Source organism: Crotalus tigris, unplaced genomic scaffold (genome assembly GCF_016545835.1).
Source record: "Crotalus tigris isolate CLP2741 ecotype Arizona unplaced genomic scaffold, ASM1654583v1 scf7180000017601.7605149639:7615979, whole genome shotgun sequence".
NCBI classification, from domain to species: domain Eukaryota; kingdom Metazoa; phylum Chordata; class Lepidosauria; order Squamata; family Viperidae; genus Crotalus; species Crotalus tigris.
The window spans coordinates 1657802-1675000 of NW_024096505.1; the positions used below are offsets into that span (position 1 = coordinate 1657802).

Below are 17199 nucleotides of genomic sequence, written 5' to 3' on the forward strand. Positions count from 1 at the left end.
ATGAGTCACTATATAAATGAGTCACTATATGAGATGGGTGGCTATACAAATATGATAGATGATGGATGGATGGGTGTGTGGAAAGGTAAGTAGGTAGGTAGGTAGGTAGGGATAGATAGATAGATAGATAGATAGATAGATAGATAGATAGATAGATAGATAGATAGATAGATAGATAGATAGATAGATCTGGGAAGGTGCCAAAGAATCTGAATTTGGTGTAATAAAATAAATATTTCTTGTATGCTTTCGAATGCTGTGCACAGTAGAGAAATATTTTTTTATATACTGCTTCTGTCTCTTGGGTTTCTTTGACATAATTCTGCTTTATGAGCCATGTAAGTGGAAACAGTCTTTTTTTCAGAGGGGGAATGTAGAATTGCACCTAGAATGTCTCTGCTGATAAAAATCAATGCATTCTTGCTTCCTGGGCTATTTTATGTATGGTGAGACTGAACTAAGCTCACTTTGTGTTTAATACAAAATAATTTAATATAAAATAATTCTTACAAGTATTTTCCCTGCCTCTTTGTTTAGGCAGGTTTTCTTGTCTTTTTTCACCCAATGTTTTTTTTCACCCAATGTTATTTTAGAAGTAATTTTAGGACTATTAGTTAAAAATGACATTACTGTTTGGCTGTGATGTTCTTTGAATGTCAAGTATCAAGTGAACTGATTTTAAAATAACAATAAGCATTTTGCTCAGCTGCTGATTATTTTCCTAACAATACATTAACGAGGAAGGAGAAGCTGACATATCTGTCTTATATGAAACCAATCTAATTGGCTCTAGCAGCAAGTTGTGTATAGTGCAATGTGGCAAATGCATCAAGCTGTTGATCAAATAGGAGGCAGGTTTAGAAATACAAACTAAACATACTCTACAGGTCAATGTTTACTTCTAAATAGGTCTGCCAAAGGTAAACATAACTGAAAGTGTATTGATTGCTAAATATACATACAGGCATACATGAAAGAAATGTTTACAATTTATAAGGCTTTTTTCATGACTGGATTCATACCTTTTTGTTTATCATTCTTGTTTTAGTTCTCCTTATCTGCTTCTCTTAGAGGACTGAGGTTTCTTCCTTGGCAACATCAAAACACATTATGCTGCCAGAATTCATTGGCACTGATGTCTTGAATCAAAGCCTAATGCTATTACAAGACCAGCAACAGCTGCAACAGTAATACATCTGCAAGTCATTTGAAAGTAGGATAGAAACTATCCATTGCAAAGAATTGTATAAGTGCACAGCCACTAGCAGTACCCCAGTAACCATGCAAATAGACCTTTCTGCCCTTCTTTAATTATATGGAGTTGAAATATCTAATATCCTGTTTTTAATATATTATTAAACATTTTCAGTTTTCAGTTACTATAATTAGAAATTTTAGCTATTGGTGACACATTTGGGATCACTGGATGAAATTAATTTGGTGCCTTTGCTGTTTGTGAAGATAAAACTAGTGGAATCTGTTTATTATTCTAGAAATATCCTCTACATAGTTAAATTCTTCCCAAGTCTTTGGGGCAAAACTATGGACAGCCACAGGGAGCAGAAATCTGCTCATACTATTGCTGAGTTTTTGTTTATATTCAAATGGACATTAAGGTTTCTATGAAAGAACTCATACACAATGCTTTCCTACACTAGTCACTGCCCAATCCCATTCTTCAGTCAGGGATATTAAATTGCCATTTCTCCAAGTAGTCCCTTTTGGTGCCATTTCAACTTTTCTCTAAGACAATCAAGAATATGCAGAGTTAAATCAGTTTTGTTTTATAAAATATAAAAATACTAGTTCCAGTGTTCACAGTCTAGAAATAAGGGTACTTTTGTATTGTTCACAGTCTAGCAATAAAGGTGATTTCTATGCAATGTCATGAGCTCATGTGCTCTTCATTTTGGGGAACACATTCTTTGGGATTGTTTATCTTCTCCAATATGAATAATATGTAAGATCTGTATGTGGCTATTAGGATTGTGCAAATATTTGGTTATGATTACCCTTTCTAGTTGAATTATCATTTCAACCAATCAATCCACTATGCCAAATCTAGTGCGTCAAAATAATTTGCAGATTCACAAGCGTGCTTGCAAAAGCACACTTTTTGCATAATCACATTGACAATTGAAATTGGGTCTTGGGATTCAGTGCAGTCCTTGCAATTTCATATGTAGAATGTATGGAGATTTTAAAAAAGCACTAAGTGAAATATGATGGTGAAAAGAATGAGGTTGTGCATTACTGCTTTTCTTCCTGGAGTTGCTTTGCAGCTGTTCCTTCTGTCAAAAGGATTCCAACACAGAGGGCAACTCTTGTCAGACAAAAGGTTAGTGATGAGTAGTTTAAGAGTCAGAAGCACAGGGAGAGGAAAAGTTCTGCATGATCCAAACTGGAATGCTGTGCATCAACTTTTCATCCAATTTAAGGAAATCATATTACAAGTCATATAATATTCCACTCCTGTTTGAAAAGGCAGCGAGTACACAACTGTGAACTCCACAACCTTCATTGGACTTCTGACATTATTTGGTTTGCATTATGTCAAAGTATGCAGCACTGTGAAACAGTAACACATACCTAACCAATCTTTGTGACTTAGGGAAGTTTTTCATTAATGCATCTTCGGTTGCATAAAGACTATAATCTAGTAATAGAGCAAGCATTTTGAATGCCATGGGGCCCAGATTCAGTTCTTATTCCCGGCTAAGGTTCTACTCCTATCTAGAACCTTATAAAGCTGCTGCCAATAATGTAAGCTGCTCTGAACTGATGAGCCATATTGTACTCATTGTAAGACAGTGTTCTTCTTTTCTGGTTTCTGGTCTGATACCTTAACCCCTACAGCAATCCAGTGCTGAAAGTTGATCCTAAAAAAACAGCTATCCATCATTTCAATAATTTCACTGTTTAAGACTGATTGTTGTACACATTGTAATTAGTATGGTTGTCCTTATATTTAACCTTAGTCCCATTTTTTTTCACCATGCACCTTGATTTTCATAATTAGATCTTGCATATTGTTTGCATTTTTAGCTATCAGAGTAGAGTCACTAGATCAGCGGTTCTCAACCTGTGGGTTGGGACCCCATTTGGGGTTGAATGACCATTTCACAGGGGTCGCCAAACAATGCAGTCCGCCATTTTTTCCCCCTTTTCCTTAGCTCTCTTGAATAAAGTCTAATTCCATTGGCTTTCAAAAGCCAATAGGAATTGTCCAGGCTGTCTCTGCCCTGCTGAGCCCACCAAAAGTCCCATTCTGCAAACGGTGCTGCAAGTTGTCTGCAGCGAAGGCGAGCTGTCTGGAATTTTCCACCCCTCCCTGCTGAGCAACTACTAAAAATGTAAGTAAAAGAGGGCCAGGGGTGGGAGGTGGGAGGCCGGTGGGCACAGGGAGGATTGCTGGCACGCGTGGGGCCCGTCGGGTGCCTTACCTCCCTTGGGCTGGGCCAGCTGGTGGCCCAGCCGGTGGTCGGCCTGCACCGTCTCTGCTGCTTGCCAGCTACACCTCGGCCGGCGCAGGGGGCAGCACCACGCATGTGTGGCGCTCCCAGGCAGGGAAAGTCCTCGACTTACGACCGGTTGGGGGTCGCAGCATTAAAAAGGTTGAGAACCACTGCACTAGATAGTTCAGGTTATTCTTCTTCTCCCAGTTATCTTTTTCGCTCCTCCCTTTCTCAAAATCTCCCTCAATAAATGTTCAACATACTGTATACAACTCCAACATCGAAGTAGTCCTTGACTTACAACAGTTTGTTTAGTGACTGTTCAAAGGCACTGAAAAATGTGACTTATGACCATTTTTCAATTACAACCTTTGCAGCATCCCCATGATCATGTGATCAAAATTCAGATGCTTAGCAACTGGTTCATATTTGTGATTGTAACCCAAGTTCATGTGATCCCCTTTTGTGACCTTCTCACAAGCAAAGTCAATAGGGAAGCCAGATTCATTTAACAATTGGGTTACTCATCAACTGCAGTGATTCACTTAACAGCTGTGGCAAGAAAGGTTGTAAAATGAGACAAAACTCACTTAACAAATGTCTCACTTAACAACATAAATTTTGAGCTCAATTGTGATCATAAGTCGAAGACTACCAGTACCAGATATATTTTCTGGGGAATTATAGGGGTTTATTCCAATTTGAAAAAAAGATGGAATTAGTTCATTGAACTGTGAGGAATTTCAAGATTAAGGCCAATTTATATGCTATGCTATAGCTTAATGTGTTTTGTTTGCTTTTGCCTTAACCAATTCTGATTTAATAAATCATAGTTTGCTGAATATAAATTAAGGGATTGCTAACTATGCCACAGTAGAGGCAACACTACATTTGAAGCCTTTCCCACACAATTAGTGCTGCAATGTTAGTTGCACTTGTTCCAATAGTATCATCATTCTGTGACAAACAGCACATTGCAGTTTTGGCATATATCCAATCATAGCATATTTTGGATGCCTAATTCCTCATGCAAAGAAAGCGAAGCTGCCAAAAAGTATTTCCGATTCTAAAATCTGCGAGAGTTAAAAATTATATAGTTCATAAATTAGTAGGAATGATCAGCAATGTTGATGTCAAAGGATTCTTAATTGATGTTCATAAATTTTACCGTAAGTGAATATTGGAATATATGAAATGTTTAGGCTTGTTCATGATGTTAGCACAGCAGCTGCTTCATGATGAATTCTATCCTTTTGATCATATCCATGTTAACCAACTTCCTGCTGATTTCAGTGGGAGCACCTGCTGCCATTCTCTATTATATCTAATGTCCATGTGGTTTTTCAGGAATTCTGCTATTTTTTAGGATCATGGATGGGAGCAATTATTGTAAAATTCAGTTTGAAAACACATTATAAATCTCCCTTCTTCACCTTGAATTCATTCCAAATTCCATACATTTTTCACATAGTTATTTCCAATCTGCCTGAGGCCACAATTTTTTGACTGTTGACATTCCAACAGCTTACCTGAAGAGATATACAATAATATATGTGTTTTTCTATTTTTAGCTTTATTTTTCTTCTTTTCAGCTGGGCTGATAATTGAAAATATTTAATTTAATCCATGAAGTCAGTTTTTAACTTAATGTACAGAGAAATAGCGATTGCTTTATACAAATACAATCTTTTGTCTGTTCTTTGTCTTAATCCTCTTGTCTTGCTACAGCCAATTACTTAAGCATTACTGAGGAATATTAAAAAACTTTATCACCATCTATGAAAACCTAAATGAAATGCAGTAGCTTTCTTGAAAATGTTTGCACAAAGTGTTCTGCTTCTTCTTTCTGAATATATCCTGAAATACAAGGAATCCTCGACTTAACAATCATTTGTTTTGTGACCATCTGAAGGTAAAACAGCATTGAAAAAGTGGCTAATGAGTTTTTCATACCATTGCAGCATTCCCATGCTCACGTGATCAAAATTCAGATACCTGGCAACTGACTCACATTTATGATGGTTGTGGTGTTTTGGAGTCATGTGATCACCTTTTGCAACCTTCTGACAATCGAAGTCAATGAGGAAGCCAGATTCACTTAACCATATTACTAACTTAACTGCAGTGATTCACTTAACAATGATTGTCAAGAAAGGTTATAAAATTGGACAAAACTCATTTAACAACTGTCTCACTTAGCAACAGGAATTTTGGGCTCAATTGTGGCCCTAAGTTGAGGACTACCTATACATCTGGAAGACTCTCAATAATTGTATCTCTGTGCTTTAAGGAAATATCACTTGTTTTTAAATCTGGTTTTTTATATATAAAATCTTCTTTCTGAAAATCCTGTTGTTTTTGAACCTTAACTTACTGTTACATAGCATTCTTTCAACTATTTCTAGTTCAGACTTCCAACTTCTTTATTCCCATTGTTGGAATTCTCCTATGCCAGGGGTGTCAAACTCAATTTCATTGAGGACCGCATCAGCATTGCGGTTGCCCTTCGGGGGCCGGGTGGGTGCGGCCTACTGGGTGGGTGTGGAGTGGGTGTGGCCTACTGGGTGGGCATGGCCAGCTCTACATCGTTTGTGTCAACGGTGCCTGTGGGGGCCTGGGCAGGAATGGGACAGATCTGAGGGTCTCTGGCAGAAGGGGGTGGGACTGGGGCAAGTGCCAAGACATGGTGCATTTTTTCATTCCTCACAAAGGGTGACGCCTCCCCAGCATGCACCCAGGGGGCGGGGCCAGCGCGGCAGGGGCTGGTTCCTCGCTGTTTTTGGACGGCTAAGACTGAATGCATTTCAGCATAGATGGCCACCACAAAATTGTATGCTGGCTCCTGGCCAGCCCGGGCCAAGGCAGCGGGGGCCGATCCCTCACTGTTTCCAGGATGGCTTCGCGGGCCGCATCCGGCCCCCGGCCCTTGTGTTTGACATGTCTGTCCTATGCGCTTTGTGGCCATAAAGGAACGGCTCATGCCATCTTGCAGCAATTGCAAATGGAGGAACAATTCCTCATTTATTATAAAACTTGTTAGCTAAGTTTTCTTCCCACTTGACCAATTCTTGACTTTAGATTATAGTGAGCAACTTAAAAGGAACTTTTCCTCTTTTTAAAATTTAAGTGCAGCTAGCTACCTATAACATAAAATCATAACGGAAATACAAAGATTTCTGTATGTTGCTATAATGAATGGGCACTATGCTACTCGAAAAGGAGATAAAGCACTGTGATGGGTATGACATGCATACACCGTTTTGGGTGTAATTCATCATTAGTAATACATAATCCAGTTATTTCTGGATTTCAACAGCAACCCTCTTTGATAGTTGAGAAGGCTCATTTTAGAGCCTTTCAGAGATGCTTCAGAACATGTATCAGTATGTACAAAGCATGTCTTTTTTCATATTATTAAAGACGTCCTGTTTTTTCCAGACTTTGCACATACACAGATTGGATCAGCTTCTGAAGCAGTTGCATAAACCTGCAAAAATACATGCCAGTTTAACAACTTGTGCTTCCATAAATATAATCTATTTATTACTCCAGTAATTCAAATCAGACCTTTTTTTCCTCACAAATCTAAGTTATTATATGAATGATTAAAAGAAAAACCAAAAGAATGTTTTTCTTTTATTATTGACGTGACCAGTTGACAGGATGAATTAGAGAAAACACACTGTTGGAGGGAAATATTTGTTATCAAGGAGACGAAGACTTTATTTTAAAAGTAGTATGAAGCAGCTCTGAAATTAAAATTAGACAATGTGAATATTCAATCTCTCCCAAAAATGTACATGTGAAACACACTTGGAAACCTGGTATTAAATTTCCCATGTTAGTGTATTTGGTTTTTTTCCAGATGGAACAATATACAAATTAAAACAAAAATTCAATACTAAGTACACTGTTGTCCATACATAATTAATAACGGGGGGAATGGGTTGGTAATGCTTTGTATTTGCTTGTTTTAATGCAAAGAAATGAGATAGAATTAAACAAAATAGAGATACCTTCCAAAAGTCCTTAGGTTCTCATAAGGATTGACCCATTCTTTAACTATAGGTAGTCCTTGACTTACAACATATAACTGAGCCCAAAATTTCTGTTGCTAAGCAAGTTACTTGTTAAGTGAGTTTTGCCCCATTTTATGACTTTTTTGCCACAATTGTTAAGCGAATCACTGCAGTTGTTAAGTTAGGGACATGGTTGAAAAAGGAATCTGGTTTCCCCATTGACTTAACTTGTCAGAAGATTGCAAAATATGATCACATCACCCCGGGACAGTGCAACTGTCATAAATACATGACAGTTACTAATTGTCCAAATTTTGATCCCATGTCCATGGAGATGCTGCAACGGTTTTGTGAGAAACAATCATAAATCATTTTTTTCTGTGCTGTTGTAACTTCGAATGGTCACTAAACAAATGGCTGCAAATCGAGGACTACCTGTAATGAAGAATGTGGAATCATGATCATTTTCCAGGTCATGTTCTTAAGAATTTTTGGAGAAAATATTTCTATGCTCTACACTTCTTTGCAATGTTTTACTTACTGAAATCTCTTCAGATTAACTGCTAGATAATTCAGATTTTAGATCTTAACAGCAGCAATTAACTATCTTTATCTTCAGACTTGACCCAGATGTTTAAAAATTGATAAATACAAAAATAAGAACAGCGGGAGTTCAATGTAACTGTGTAATAAAGTTGAAACTAATTAGAATTTTTAAAGTGAGTAATAATAACTGGATTATAAAATGGTACACTTAGAAGCATAAGCTCAGGCTCTTAAATTTGTACTAATTACAATTATCACTATTTCAGTTATTTCAAGAAATATGAAAATTAAGAAAAAAAAACCCCATAGAACTAAGATTTCAGCATAAAAAGAAGCGCAGCTTTAAAATCATGCTTACCTCACATAAAACAAAGTACATTTTTGTTTGCTGTAGAGAAAATTATTTTTAAAAAACTAGTAATGAAGCATGTTTGAAAATTAATCTCAAGAACCCAGAAATTATTATGTTTACTCAAAGTGAGGGGTGGAAAAATTAGGGCATAATGGCGTCGTATTAAGGAGATAGATATACCAGCACTGCTAAGAAACAAATGTACATATATTCTTCTTTTTAAACATGTCAAATACATGCAGAAACTGATTTCTTCTTGTTTTATTCATTTCTACCTGATCTGGCAAAGTGGAAACGAAAACAACTCTTCCTAGAAATGCCTGTTCAGCTGCTCACAAGAGCCTTTGCTGCAAATTTTGGAAAAATAGGCTGTTGTCAATAATCTTCTATTCAAGCCTTTAATTTGATATTCATCTCCAAAACAATTTTCTATTTCAAGCTAAATCTCATATAGAAATTAAGGGAACAGTATTTACACGCCAATTCCCTTGACCTTTAGCACAGGCAATGCATCCTCATTCATACATACTCAGAATCAGGCTTTCACAAACATAAAGCCAATTACTTCTATATCTTTTACAATAACATTATTTGTTATATATTACTTCAAAGATAAAATAACATCATTCAGCAAGTGGCACTAGGCTTCCAAAACTGCATCTTTAGCAAAACAAATACACTCACCACAATCTAATTAAAAATACTTCATCAGCATTCAGTACCAACTAATTTGTACTTTGCATAAATTTTATGAACCAGGATTACATAGATATTTAGCAGCAGTGTGGTATGACACTACACAGTAGCTTGAACTAAGGAAATTATCAAGTTATCATTAATTATTAGAATTAATTTGTCATACAATCAGCAATTATAATAATTAATGCTAATATTAATTTATAACACTCACAAGCATAATACTTTGTCGGAATTTATTTGTTTTCCACAATTAGTTCAGTGTCTTGGAGATAGTCTCCCAGAAGATGGCTGAGGCAGCCTGAATTTTGACAACAAAACATCAAAATCCACAAAAGTGAATGGTTGATATTCATGGTGCTGCAGGTTCTTGTAGGTAGAAGTGTCATATGTTTCTTGAGCAGTTTCAGGTGATGGCTTGGCAGCTATAAGGAGAAAAGAAATATTGTTAACCCAGAGAACAGAAACAAAGTTCCAAGCGAAATCAGATTTTGATACCAATGCAGATGTATTACTAACACTGAAAGTTATTATATCAACTATGATGATTGTGGCAGAGCTTGAGAAGTTGTAAAAAAACAAAACCAAAAAAATACTTTCAAGGCTTACACATATCATTCAGTTGTGAGTGATGTTAAGTTTGGGGAAGTAGGGTAAATATGTGATGAGTGGAATTATCAATCAAAGCAAATTATTGCAAGGTACTTTCTCCCAATTTGGAAGGAGGAGGAACTGAGGAGAGAGGGATTTGGGAGCTGTAAGTGGAAGGAGACCCAAAGCCCTTGCCTAGAAAAACTATGTGTCATACAGTTATGAAAATATTAGTGCTGGGGAAGGTAAATGTTGATAGACTACAGATATGCTGTAATATAAATCAATTATCTTTATAGCCCATTTTAGCTATTTAATAAAGCATTCTTTCTTTAAATGTAAAGAAGTAAATGTACAATCCTAAGTGTTTACCACGATCTTAGCTATATTATCTCAGAAAACTAAAGAAAAATTTATAAACAAAGGGGGTTGGTGATTGCAACAAGAAAATTAGATCCTTTTTTTAAAAAAAAAAACCTCCCAGAAATGAATTGGATTTCATTTTGATTTTGAAGAAAAAGACAGTAAGAAAAGTACACCCACAACAGAGATGGAACATGACTCATGATGGCAATGCTGGGAATTGAGCTGCTAGAATAAAAGTTAGTAATCAGGAAGGACAGCTTAAAGGAAAGGCAGAATAATACCAAATAGTTTTAGAGATAGCAGTTGTTCATAAAGTATGTAAATGAAAAACACAGTGACATAGAACAGGTTCTGGACATAAAAGTTACCAAATAGGCTTATGATTGTGAAATGTTGGTCAATGAACAGGACAGTTTTTGTAATCAAATAAGATTTCCCTCAGGAAAGTTTGAGTTAAAAAAGATGTAGCTTCTCTTTACAACGCAAGCTATATTTCAGTTAAAAGTACATGATTTACATGTGTGAAATACACATTCACATTTCACAAATAGTTAAGAATGTAACAATATTAAAGATAATTTGAATATCCAGTATTAAATGGCAACTTATTACCAATACATTAGTTTTTTAAAAAATCAGGAATAAGCCAGAATACATGGGAGGAGCATTTCCAAACAAGATATGCATGTTACCAAAACCTCAATGTTTATGTTACATTAGCTTCCGCCACCAAATAGGCAAGTCAGTGGCTTGTTTTTCTAGCAATAGAATATAAACCAAAACATGCATATTCTGTTATAAATCCAGAACCATGTCTTTCCAAGGGAGCTTTTACATCAGACAAATAGACAGTGTTAAACTCCCTAATTGTTCTTTAACTTCACAAAAGCTACAAATATGTTCACCCTTCAATTTTACTTTAAAAAAGCTCTGAGTTTGACATGAAGCCATAATTTATTTAGCTGCTGTTTGCTGAATGATCCATAAAAGCCTGGTTTATGTTTCATTCTATCTATGGGCATTACGCTATTATCTATATTGTTAATTGTGTTTCATTTGATTTTGTTGACCAACTTGAATACTTGCTGGAATATAAAGGGAAGGCACGACTTAAGCATAAACCACTGCTTGAAAACTACAGTGACACATTTACACACTGTACAAACCATGCATTTACTTTGCATTGTATGAATCTAGTCACTGATTGGAATCTGATTATAACATGAAAGTAAATAAGCATCTCCAGCTCTTAACAGTAGACTACATTTACCATTAATTTATATAGCTTAGTGTTTCACTCAACATATTAGTTCTCTACCCCACCTCATCATAAATTATCAAAGAAGTAGTGTTTTCAAATGAATCAATCATTTTAAAGTATAACATACCATCGCAAAGGCTTGATATTCAAAATTTTGGGCTTAATAGTAAGTAGGCAGAAATATTATGAGTTAGGGAAGAAAATGTTCTGGATAGAAACTTACAATTATTCTTAGTGATATTTTCCTTCTAGACTAAGAACTCAGGGTGATTTTTAACATTCCCTGGGTAGGGGAATTTAATGTCTGGAATGAGTGTTATCTTCTTTTATTAACTGTATACTTTTATAGTGCAGGTAGTCCTCAACGTACGACCACAATTGAGTGCAAATTTTCTGTTGCCCCATTTTATGACCTTGCCACAATTGTTGAGTGAATAACTGCAGTTATTAAGTTAGTAATCTTGCTTCCCCGTTGACTTTGCTTGTCAAAAGGTCGCAAAATGAGATCACATGGCCACAGGACATTGCAAACGTCATAAATATGGGGCAGTTGCCAAGCATCTGAATTTTTAAAAAATAATTTTATTTATTTATAACATAAAATATGAAACTACAAAAGCAAATAGTAAGGGATGACAATAGGAAAAGGGAAAATGAAAAAGTGTGGAGAAGGGGAGGGAAAGAAACAAAAGGTGTTGACTTCCGATTCCCTCTGTTGCAGTAAAATAAAATATTAAGATCGAATCTCAACTTTTTATATTTCTATAGTGATATAAACTAGCCATTTCTGTATCAACAAATCAATCTAATCAGTAAAACCCAAAATCATAGTATCATTTTTTTCCACCTCAAGCACAAAGTCCAGAAGCGGTTTCCAAGTAGAAACAAAAGTATACATGTTCTTTTCTTTTACCAAAACAGTCAATTTAGCCATCTCTGCTCATTCCATGAGCTTTTGTAACATCTGGATTTTGATCACATGACCATGGGGTTGCTGCAATAGACTTAAGTGTGAAAAATGGTTGTAAGTCCCTTTTTTTCAGTGCCATTGTAACTTTGAATGGTCACTAAATGAACTGTTGTAAATTGAGGACTATCTGTACAATGGAATATTTTTCCAATGATTTCTGTTTAGTAGTGTTTAAAACATTTTAGATAAATTTAAATATACAGGGAATAAGTGGATATGTACTCCTCAGTGTTCAATATACTGTATTTGTATAGCAATATTTAGTAATAGTTTAAGCCTTTCCACTGAAATGTTGGCCCAGTAATATTTATTTATGGCTTTTAGTTACATTATCAATGCTATATCTATATAGAATTACACTTTAAAAGGCTATTTATAGTCATCTTTAGAAATTACAAATTTTACCTTCTCTAATCTCCTGTTCTAATTTTCTAGACTAGCCAAGCTAAACTAAAAGAGAGCCAGGCCATGTCTTTTCTGCTATTATATTTCCAAGGCTGCCCCCTTCTGGAACTCAAAATAATTGAAGATTTGGGTGGTGGTGGTTAGGTAATAAACTTCAAAATCTTTGAGGATATTTATCACTTTGACATGCCTATTGAATTACAACTTTTATTTGTTAATTCATATTATAACTGGTATCTACTATTTTTTCTGTATTTATAAATGGATAGATTATTGAAAATAATAGATGTTAAAAATCATATTGATATATACTACAGAATTTAAAATATAGAAAAATGAACATTATCTGGCCAGGAAAGCTTCAGGGGGAGGTTTTTACAATTTGAAGAAAATGATATTCACTTTAGGAATTTATTTGGGTATTTTGAGATTAAGAGAATATTTTAAGAATATTAAAGGATGAAGGCAATGAGAGCAGAAAGGAAAACCATCTGACGCAAACATGCATTATAATGATTAAATCACTAACAGTAATAACTTCGCTAACCTACAGACAAGGTCAAAGTAAACTTGCTTCCTTACAGAACTGATTTATGTATCTCTCTCTGTATTTATGTATGTATCACAAGGTTCAAGAAGCCATGAAAAAGAGTGAAAAGTACCACACAAACAGCAAATTCCAAACAAAAAGCAACATTAAGCTATGAGCAAGTACAGATAGATAGAAGAAATGTCTGAAAACAGGTCAATCACAAGTCTATAGGTTGTGCTTTAGCAAGTAGGGACAACATTTTCATTTCCTTTATGAAGACATTTTCACACAGTCATCACAATTTTGAATGTTCTAAATTCCCTTAATACTTCAAACAAGAGAACATAGCAAAGATAAAATGTTGTTTCCTCCCCTTCCCCCAAATCTTTCCTCAGCACCTTTAAAGCTTAATGGAAGAATCAGAGAACGTAACTGCAAAAGAGTATAACAGTTTGTGAGTAATGTGAAAAAGGCTTCTTCGGAAAGTACATTAGGAAAGCGGAAAGAAACATTTCAAGGCATTGCTTCAAATGATGGGAAAGTCAGAATATAGGACATTTGCTTATATAATTCCTTTCAACCAACAGAACTAATGCAGAAGAAGATAAAGTGATACCCTGTGGAGTGCTTTGTTCTTCAATTTGAGCTTCCACTTCTGGGATGATCTCCTCCTTCAGGGTGGTTTTTATTACAGGCATTCTTTCCCTTGAAACTTCAGGCCCTGGTTCTTCAAAAACTTGCATCTCAGTTTTTTGCATTTTCTGTGTAATGTTTTCATCCTGTTCCAGATTTTGTGATATGTTTTGTGGAGGTACCAGCCGAGTTCTTTGTGGATCAGTTTGAGAGAGAGGTATTTCCAGGCTTTCAGATGAAACTTCTGTTGGCTTCTGACTCTCTGCATTCACTATTCCTAACTTCTTGCTCTTTAAATGTACTTCTTTAGGCCTTTGTTGTGAAGCAGTTTTCATCATATCAGATTTTAACTGCTTGTTATCAGTTGTGCGGCAGAGTTTCTTTTGTCTATGTGGCTTCTCTTTGAAGTCATCATCTTCAGAATCAGAGCTAGAGTCTGATTCAGAACTTGATGAAGAGAACGATTCTTCTTCATCTGTTAACCTCTTCCCTAATCCTTTGGAAGAGAAAACTGGCTTTCTCTCAAAAGGAAACTGTGCCTTCTGAGGAAACATTACCAAAGTTTTCATTGCCAAGAATTTTCTCAGATCTTCATCTGTTAATTTTACAGCTGCATCAGGTTTACAGTTAGTTATGATCTTCCCCTTATCTGTAAATTGTGGGAAAAAATTAGGAGACAGCTTTTAAAGGAAAACCAACCTCCATTTTAGTAGGTTAATAGTTGGGTGTGCTCTTTTAGTATTAATTCCAGCTGGCTAATTTCAATTTCTTAGTTGGCAAAGAAGGGGTTATAATTTCTAGACAAATACTTTCAAGGCTATCACTATAATATGTCATTCTGGTACAAGTGATCTGTGGAATTAACCGGTACAAATTTCAATTGCTTCAGAAAAACATCTACTACATTTCATATCAATATAAAACATTTTAAATATATCCTTCAGTTACAAATACTTTTAATTAAATTTATATGCTGCCCATCTTACTATCCAAAGCAATTTAAATAACTTAAAATTATTGATTTATAATGCCAAGCTTATTATACATACATCTCTCTCACAGAGAGGCTTTTATTTTATTAACTTATATATTTTATTTAATTATAAATACATCAATACACTTACTGTATGTATGTATGTATGTATGTATGTACGTTATAAAATCAGAAACACCACTAGAAGATGTGGTCTGATTTACTTTGGATATGTCATCCATGCAAATTCTTTGGAGAAGTCAATGATGCTAGGAATGATTAGTGGATCAAGAAGGGGCAAACAAAGAACTCACTGGCTTCATACCATCAAACTTGGTATAAAGATGAACATTCAACAACTGAAAGAAGCTGTGCTTTTAAGGATATTACATGTTCTTTTAAGTTAAGACAGCGGTTCTCAACCTGTGGGTCACAACCCTTTTGGGGGTCGAACGACCCTTTCACAGGGGTTGCCTAAGACCATCAGAAAACACATATTTCTGATGGTCTTAGGAACCGAGACACCGCTCCGCATCCATCTCCACATGCCCTCCTCCGCCATTTGCAGAGAGAGAGACAGAGAGGCACTTTCGCTTCCCTTCTCTCTCTCTCTCAGGCGGACTTACCTCCTGCAGGGCTCCTGATTGGCCCTGCACCCGGGTGCCCCACCCCCTGGGAGAAGCGTGGCCAGGGCCTCATGGCCTTGGAACTGCCTGGGGAAGCCCCGGGATCCCTGCTGGGAACAGCCCATTGGAGGCTCCGCTGAGCAGGCTAGCCCTCCCGCAAGCCACGGCCCAAGGGAGACCACCCCTGTGATCCCCAGCCAGCCCGACCATTGGACCCGCTGGCCAGGAAGACGTGCCGGAGTCCAGGCTGCCGGGAAGGAAGAAGGAGATTCAGCAAAGGTAGGAGAGCCGCCTCCTAGGGCCCAGCGCTGGTGGCGGCTTCCTTGCCATCCTCTTCCTCCTCCCGTTCTTCCTCCTGCTGCCCCCAAGGTGGTTCGGGCGGGCGCCGGGGCAAGAGGGGTACCTGGGGGGAGCAGCCGGGCTGGCAGAGGGGCTGGCAGGGGCCACGCGGCACCAGCCCCCACCGCAGCTCCATCGGATGGGCGGAGGGCGAGGCCAGGCAGCACGAAGTCCCAGCTGGGGCGGTGGCAGCGGTTTTCTCGCCCTTCTCTCCTTCCTCCTGCTGCCCCCAAGATAGCTCGGGCGGGTGCCGGGCAAAAGGGGTACCTGGGGGGGAACAGCCGGGCTGGCAGGGGCCATGCAGCCCCAGCCCCCACCGCGACTCCATCGGATGGGCGGAGGGTGAGGCCGGGCAGCGCGGAGTCCCACTGGGACGGCGGCGGTGGTTTTCTCACCCTTCTCTCTTTCCTTCTGCTGCCCCCAAGGCAGCTCGGGCAGGCGCCGGGGCAAGAGGAGTGCCTGGGGGGAGCAGCTGGGCTGGCAGGCCGCACGGCACCAGCCCCCACTGCGGCTCCATCGGATGGGCAGAGGGCGAGGCCAGGTAGTGCGGAGTCCTGGCTCGGGCGGCGGCGGTGGTTTTCTTGCCCTTCTCCTCTCCTTCTTCCTCCTGCTGCCCCCAAGGCGGCTCGGGCAGGTGCCGGAAGAGGGGTGCCTGGGGGGAGCAGCCAGGCTGGCAGAGGGGCTGGCGGGCCGTGCAGCTCCAGCCCCCACTACAGCTCCATCGATGGACGGAGGATGAGGCTGGGCAGTGCAGAGTCCTGGCCGGAGCGGCAGCCGGGCTGGGGGCGGCGGGGACCCCCGACGATGCTGCCGTAAGAGAGAGAGAAAGAGAGAGAGGAAAGAGAGAGAAACAGAGGAAAAGAGAGAGGAAAGAGAAAGAAAGGGAGGAAACAGAAAGAGAGAGGAAAAAGAAAGAGGAAAGAGAGAGAAAGAGAGAAACGGGGAGAGGAAAGAGAAAAAGGAAAGGGAAAGAGAAGAGAGAGAGGAAAGAGAAAGGAAAGAGAAACAGGAAAGAGAAACAGGAAAAGAGGAAAGAAAGAGAGGGAGGAAAGAGAAAGAGAAAAGAAAGAGGAAAGAGAGAGGAAAGAAAAGAGAAAGAGCAGAAAGAAAGAGAGGAAAGAGAGAGAGAGGAAAGAGACAGAAAGAGAGAAAGAGGGAGAGGAATGGCGCTTCTCCAACCAGGCTGGGCGGAGCTGGTGGAGCGGCCTTCCTGCCCCCCTCCCCGGCCAGCTGGATGGGGGGTTGGGGGTCACCACAACATGAGGAACTGTATTAAAGGGTCGCAGCATTAGGAAGGTTGAGAACCACTGAGTTAAGACTATGCAAAAATGTTAGGAGTTTTCTTTAATTTATACAAGCTATACTGCCTTTCCCCAAAGCACATGCCCATAAAGAATACCTGTTATGTCTTTGCCTCCGCTGAACTTAAAACATT

At 38.3% G+C, this 17199-nt stretch overlaps 1 protein-coding gene across 1 annotated transcript in view; it reads right to left on the bottom strand.

Moving 5' to 3' along the window:
- Positions 1–9289: 9289 nt before the first annotated feature.
- The window catches only part of NDUFV3 (NADH:ubiquinone oxidoreductase subunit V3), a 16877-nt gene continuing 8967 nt past the window's right edge, over positions 9290–17199 (bottom strand). Inside the window, exons 3-4 of the mRNA XM_039368795.1 lie at positions 13810–14475; positions 9290–9493 (exon numbers count right to left, since the gene is read on the bottom strand). Coding sequence (XP_039224729.1) covers positions 9327–9493; positions 13810–14475 — 833 coding nt within the window. The 3' untranslated portion in view covers positions 9290–9326. The remainder of the gene's footprint in view (positions 9494–13809; positions 14476–17199) is intronic.